The following is a 7,026-nucleotide window of genomic DNA, read 5'->3' as shown; positions in this document are numbered from 1 at the left end:
CCGCGGCCGTGGGGCGGCGTTCGGGCGCCGCCGGTCCCCGGGGCGCGCGGGCGGCGTGGCTCCTTTGTGGTGGTGTGAGCGGGGCGTTGCGCGCTCGGGCTGGCTTTGTAACTGGGAAGCGGGAAGAGCCCGGTGGTGTAAGTGTGACCCGAGCAAAGTGTCAGAGGCGAGAAAAATCGGGGCTGCAGTGTGACCGCTAAGAAAGGAAATAAGCGAAGATGCACCCCCAATTCGGCCGCCCTAGGAGGTTAAATTCCTCGTCGGAGAATGTCCCAGTAAGTGGGTATTTGAGGATGTGGCCTCTGGCTTGGGGTTTTTTTTTTTTTATATATACCCACCGGGAACTTGCGTATTAATCATTATGTAGACGCCAGATATTTAGGCATAGAGCGTGTGTGTGTGTGTGTTCGTGTGTGTGTGTTCTCGTGTGCGCGCGCTCTAAAACCTAGAACTTTAATTGCATTCTAGAATTTAAGGTGTTTTCCAGCACTCCTTGTTGCCACATAGATTATGAGCTCTTTATCCACAAACTTTTCTTCCACTAGAGGTTAGTGTAACTATTGTGAGGTTTTTGTGATGGTAATGAATGTTTGATCTTGCAAATGATTTCTTTTTCTACAATGTTAAATAGATGGTCGAAGTTGTTACCAAGAGCTTCCAGTTTTGGGGTTTTTGTTTTGTTTTGTTTCGTTTTTTGCTCAATAGAATTTTCATCGAGGATTGTGTCTTGAATTCTCTTTTTACTTGAACTAGTTAAAAATGGGAACAGCAGATAAATTACCTTGGGTTGGAGATAGCCGAGACGGACCTCCTTTGCATGTGATCAGCATAATAAGGTTAGCTTTACACAAAACATCCTCAGGGTTTTTTTTAATGGAAATGATTTAATGGGTCGTTTCTGTTCTGCCCCTCTCCAAAGCCTAAAACCATCACTCCAAAGCCAGCAGCCTCTCCCCCCACCCCCAATATTTTAGTTGAAAATATCTTTCCCTTTCTTGGGTCTAGAATTACGAGCCCTTTTATAGCAAGTGGGGGTGGGTGGAAATCGTGCTTCATTCAGGGTTTCTGACAATGAGTGAAGTCTCTGAGTTGAGGGTGAGGAATGGATACATAGTGAGAGCAGCTGTGTTCTCTAAATTACCTCAGATCACTGAAGGGTTATCACTACTACCTTGGAGAGCTACCAAGTAAAGCTTGAGTTTACTGATTTTGTTTGGTAACCCCAGTTTGCTCCAACCTTCACACGTTTTTCAGTGAATCTGAAACCCAGAATGATGAAAATTTCACAAAGTCATGTAGCAAGGTGGCCTAGCAAAGCCTAGGGCAGAGGGCGACATTCGTTCCTCTCTAGTGCTTACCATAACACTAGCGTAAAACCAAGTTTATTTCAGAATTCTAAACATCAGTTCGTGTTAACATTTTATATGTAGTATGGTAGCAGACTGCATATGAAAATTTGAGGATGAAATCTGCAGCACAGTTACTGGCATTTGTAAGTTTGATTATGAGTGTGTCTAATTGTTTTCAAGCTTGGTTAACTCTTGGCATTAAAAACAATACAAGAAGTGAATATTACAAAAGTTGATATATTCCTTTATTTTATTATGACTCTTGGGTTTATTCACCTTGATAAAAATACATTGCAACATGGACAAAGTAATAAATGGAGTTAAAATTTCATGCAACATTGCAAAGTGGGAAGAGTAGGACATATGTGTGAGTATGTAACTAGAGAACTATATTTCAATTAGATCTCGGTTCTTATGTAACTAAGAGAAAGGGGAAAAGTTACTTTTTAGCAAAGCGGTTATTTTAAAATATATTTAAGATATATTTGTCACAAAAAGTATGTCCTAGAGATTTACATTTTATTAAAATAGCAGTTCTATGTAGAATATAATGGAAAAGTCAAAAATATTATTTCTTTTGACCTTTGCATCTACATGTAATCTTAAGAAAGCTTCCAGACATGAAACATTTTGTTCAGGCGGCTCAGTAGAAACGAATCGACATCAGTTAAACAGAGTAGGAAAGAAACCCGTGAGAAAACCCAAGATTAATTTACCGAAATAGTTCCTTAACAATTAACTTTTTTTAAAGACGCAGAAATGGTTTCTTGTCATATGAATTTTCAGTCCTGTACAATTGCCAGTAGAAGGGTGGGGATATAGAGGTCTTAAGTTTTTCCTTTTCCTTTTTTGTTTTAATTGAGTAGCTATTTCATTAGTAAAGAATTCTATTTTCTTATTGTAGCTTGGTGTGTGCCTTGCCTAGTTTCACTTGATACTCTTCAGGAATTATGTAGAAAAGAAAAACTCACATGTAAATCGATTGGAATCACCAAAAGGAATCTAAACAATTATGAGGTGGAATACTTGTGTGACTACAAGGTAGTAAAGGTAAGGCAAAAAATCTAGCCCCTTAAAAGAGACCTAATCAGACTTCAGTGTTTCATATTTCTGTAAGATAAAAAGAACCTTAAAAGTAAGCAAAGCTCTTCTTAATGTTTAAAATTCTAAGCCAAATAATTTATGTTCTGTCATCTATATTGCCAAGTAACACAGAGAATTTTGAAGCATAAAATGTTCTTACATTAGAATATTTTAAGGTGCTTATGCCATTCTACATCCAACTCTTGATTATCTCCATGTGATTTACCAGAGCAAATGTTTTATCTCAGATTGGCTTCTCCTGTCATTCATTTTGTTCCTGAATCATATTTCCCCACTATCACCTGAAATGAACCTAGCAATTCAAACCAATTTAGTGTTACTGAGTCCCCTCATGAAGCATCACCATTTTATTTCCTGCCATCATGTCCAGCTCCAGATATCAGTGAGGGTCTGTGGTATTGTAATAGAATGGCCTGGAGTTTGAAATCCTTTCTAGCCAATGTTTAGTGTCTTCTGACTTCAACAAAGTCACTTCACTTCTCTGGGCCTTTATTCCTATTCCTTTTCAAAATAACAGGGTTCTTCTAAGAAGTTCTTTCAATCTAAACTTTACAGTATATTTTTGAGTCATCATTTCTCTATAGCTGTTTTGGTCATTAGTCTGTCAGTTCTACCAGGTAATCAGCAGTCTTGTTTAATTCTTTGTTTTCCTTCTTCAGCTTCCATATCAATTCAGTCATTAAATCCAGTTCTTCCTTTGAAACATCCATCTTCTTCTGGTATCACTGTGTTCATCGCTCAGTGGGATTTTGTGATCAAGCATTTTACCAACACTTTGCATCCTTCAATCCCAAAAGAGCCCAGTCATCTGCCATCTGAGTTCATAAACTCTGGTTTGACCAATCTAGCTGAGAATATCATATAGTCACACATACTGGCTCCACGAAGGCTTATTTCTATTTTCACACTGCTCAGTTCTACTTGACATGCTTTTTATCCTTTGTTTTCTTTTCCCATTCTTGCCAGCAGTTTTCCCAACTTTTACTACTTTTCTGGACTTTCTACTCATATCTCACTCTCTTCTATCAGCTGCAGACCTCCTTTATCTCAGTAAACAATAGGATCCTTCAAGTATGAACTCTGAACTTACCTTCACACTAGTTATCTATATCTTTGCTCATTTTTACTTTCAGAGGTGTCACATTTTTCTTTTTTTGTTCCTATTGATCCCTGTAGGACTTTGCTTAATCTGTGATGTGTTTTTTTGTATCAGGCTCCCTTTTTCCACTAATTTATCTCAACCGTTAAACTGTTAAATTCAGATCTTCCCTAACCTTGAAAAATCTTCCTTTGACCTTGCCTCCCCACTCAAGCATTTCCTGTTAACTTTTTAAAAATAGCTTTATTGAAATAAAATTCAAATTCCATGCAATTCACCAATTTAAAGTGTACAATTCAAAGCTTTTAGTATACTCTCAGAGTTATTCTAAATTTGATTGTGGCAATGGGTACACATTTTTATTACCCCAGACAGAAACCCCACACTGCTTAGCCATCACTCCCCAAATCTCTGCATTCTTTTCCCCTTACCTACCCCTTCCCCCGCCCCAGCCACCAATCTGCTTTCCGTCTCTGTAGGTTTGCTTATTTGGACATTTCATAAAAATAGAATCATACAGTAGGATGTGGTCTTTTGTGATTGGCTTTTTTCACTTACCATAACGTTTTTGAGGTTGTAGCATATATCAATACTTCATACCTTTTTATTGCCAATTATTCCATTGTATGGTTATATCACGTTTACTTTATCCACTCATCACTTCTTGGACAGTTGGATTATGTTTGGGGGCTATTATAAATAATGCTGTTATGAATATTCATAGGCAAGTTTTTGTGTGGACATGTTTTCATTTCTCTGGGATATAAACCTAGAAGTTGAATTGCTGGGTCATATGATATCTCTGTTTAACCATTTGAGGAACTGCCACACTTTTTCAGAGCGACAGCACTATTTCACATTCCCACTAGCAGTGTTTGAGGGTTTCAGCTTCTCTACATCAGTGTCAGCACTTGTCATTATCTGACTTTTTGATTGTAGCAGACCTAGCATGTGTTTAGTGGTATCTCATTGTAATTTGTACATCTTGATGGCTATTTCTCATATGGCTAATGTGCTAAGTGTCTTTTCATGTGCTTATTAGCCATTTGTATATTTTGGAGAACTTTCTATTCAGACCCTTTTCCCATTTTTGAAAATTGGATTGTGTTTTTATTATCAAATTATAATAGTTCTTTATATATTTTAGATAGCCCCTTATCAGCTATCCAATTTGCAAAACTTTTGTAGGTTGACTTTTCACTTCTCATTAACTTTTTAACCCACTTTATTCTGGTTTATGTTCCCGTCAGTGACCTCCTAATTGCCAACTTTGAGGACTTCAGATTCAACTCTACTTCTTTGCAACATTTAACATTGTAGGCTGCCCTTCTTTGAAACTCTTGTCTATGGAGAGACTTTCTAGGTTCAGATTCTGGCTCTGCCATTTTAGTTGTGTCCATCAATAAATTACTTCACCTCTCTGTTCTTCAGTTTACACCTATGAAGTGAGAGTAATTATGATAGCCGTCTTATAGGGTTATTACTAGTGTTAAACAGGTTGATACAGATAAAATGCTTACAACAAAGTCTGATCTGTGGTGTTCATTCTGTGGAAGTGGTGCTGTCGTTATGGTTACGCATCTCCATCTCCACGCCGTTTTTCCACCTGTTTTTCTTGCTATCCCCAGTCTCCTTTACCTTCTCCTATCTGTCCTTTCTCCAAAATGCAGATAATCTCCAAAGCTTTGTCCCTGGCCGTCTTCTCGCCTTGAAGTTGCTCTGTAGATGATCTCTTTCCCAATGGTTTCTAATTACATCTATTTGGCTCAGGACGCCCAAATCTTTATGAGGTATCAACCTCTTCCTGGGCTTCATTTTAAACTAGACATCCTACAGGTATACCCAAATTCGTTATATTCAAAACTGCACCTGTTTTCCTCCCTCAACTCTGAATCCTGATCTCTTGTTCCCTTTTTAGGTTAACAAAATCATAATAACTCCTAGTTACCTCGCTTTGTAATTTCATACATTTTAATTCTCCCTTCCTTCCTACTCTCGAAATCTAATCGATCATCAGATTATATTATCTCTTTCTCTGTATTTGTCTTTGTCTGTTCATTCCTGTTATGCTTTCTCAGAGAGAGTTACCTACAAATCTGTGCTTAATTTAAAGAGCTACCAATATTCTTCGAAGAATTCTGAGTGTTGTTTGGTTTTGGATAGCTTTTACTGCTTAGGTTCTCCTCAATCCTTCTGGTTTCTTTTTTGGAATAAGGAGCCTTACATTGCACACTTAAATCTCAACATCCCACTTATCTCTCTCATTTCTTCTCCTGCCTAGTACAAATTATTTGTTAAATTTTTAAAAAATTTTCTATTGCAATTCACATACAATACTATATTAGTTTCAGTTGTATGACGTAGTAATTGGACATATAGCTTATGAAGTGATAACCCTGATAAGTCTAGTACCCATCTGACCCCATACATAGTTATTACAGTGTTATCGATTGTATTCCCTATGCTGTACTTTATATCCCTGTGACTTTTTATAACTGGTAATTCGTACCTCTTAACCCCTTCACCTTTTCAAACCTATCCCTCTCCTATCTGGCAACCATCAATTTGTTCTCTGTATCTTCTATATGAGTTTTTCCGGTTTTGTTTGTTCATTTATTTTTTATTTTTTTCATTTCCACATATAAAGGAAATCATGTGGTATTTGTCTTTCTCTGTCTGACTTATCTCACTGAGCACAATAGGTCTATCTATGTTGTCGCAAATGGCAAGATTTCCTTCTTCATTATGGCTGTGTAATATTCCATTGGATTGGATATAGGTGCCACATTTTTATTCACCTATTGATGGACACTTAGGTTGCTTCCATATTTTGGCTATTGTAAATAATGCTTCAGTGAACATAGGGATGGATATATCTCTTGAATTAGTGTTTTGGATTTCTTCAGATAAATGCTCAGAAGTGAAATTGCTGGTCATATGGTTCTATTTTTAAGTTTTTGAGAAACTCCATACTGTTTTCCATAATGGCTGCACTAATTTACAATCCCATTAGCAGTGCATGAGGGGTCCATTTTCCCCACGTCTTTGGCAACACTTGTTTGTTGATTTATTGATGATGAACATTCTGAAGGTGTGAGGTGATAAATTTGTGGTTTTAATTTGCATTTCCGTGATGATTAGTGATGTTGAACATCTTTTCATATGTCTTTTGGCCCTCTGTATATCCTCTTTGGAGAAATGCCTATTCAGCTCCTCTCCCATTTTATAATTGGATTGTTTTTTGATAAGTTGTATGATTCCTTATATATTTTAGATATTAATCCTTTATTGGATGTGTCATCAGCAGATATCTTCTCCCATTCAGTAGGTTGTCTTTTCGTTTTGTTGATGGTTTCCTTTGCTGTGCAGAAACTAGTTCGATGTTCCATTTGTTTATTTTTTCTTTTGGTTCCCTTGAGGAGACATAGCCAAAAAAATATTAAGAGCAATGTCAAAGAGTTTATTGCTAATGTT

The 7,026-nt window shown here is 37.2% G+C and overlaps 1 protein-coding gene across 3 annotated transcripts in view; it reads left to right on the top strand.

The window, feature by feature from the left end:
* Positions 1-77: 77 nt before the first annotated feature.
* SUV39H2 (suppressor of variegation 3-9 homolog 2) overlaps positions 78-7,026 on the top strand; it is a 32,078-nt gene continuing 25,129 nt past the window's right edge. Inside the window, exons 1-2 of one of the 3 annotated variants that reach the window (XM_011359593.2) lie at positions 81-275; positions 2,254-2,399. Coding sequence is in view for 2 of the 3 variants with exons in the window: in XM_023530328.1 (XP_023386096.1) it covers positions 511-547; positions 2,254-2,399 (183 nt within the window). In the remaining variant the exon portion in view is untranslated. Of the gene's footprint in view, positions 276-495; positions 548-2,253; positions 2,400-7,026 lie in introns of those variants that run through there. The other 2 variants (XM_023530328.1, XM_011359592.2) reach the window with 2 other exon arrangements.

The sequence above is a fragment of the Pteropus vampyrus genome, unplaced genomic scaffold (assembly GCF_000151845.1).
Source record: "Pteropus vampyrus isolate Shadow unplaced genomic scaffold, Pvam_2.0 Scaffold49, whole genome shotgun sequence".
In the NCBI taxonomy this organism is placed as follows: Eukaryota; Metazoa; Chordata; class Mammalia; order Chiroptera; family Pteropodidae; genus Pteropus; species Pteropus vampyrus.
The sequence above is the reverse complement of the archived record's forward strand: the minus strand, read 5'-3'. Positions and strand labels throughout refer to the sequence as shown.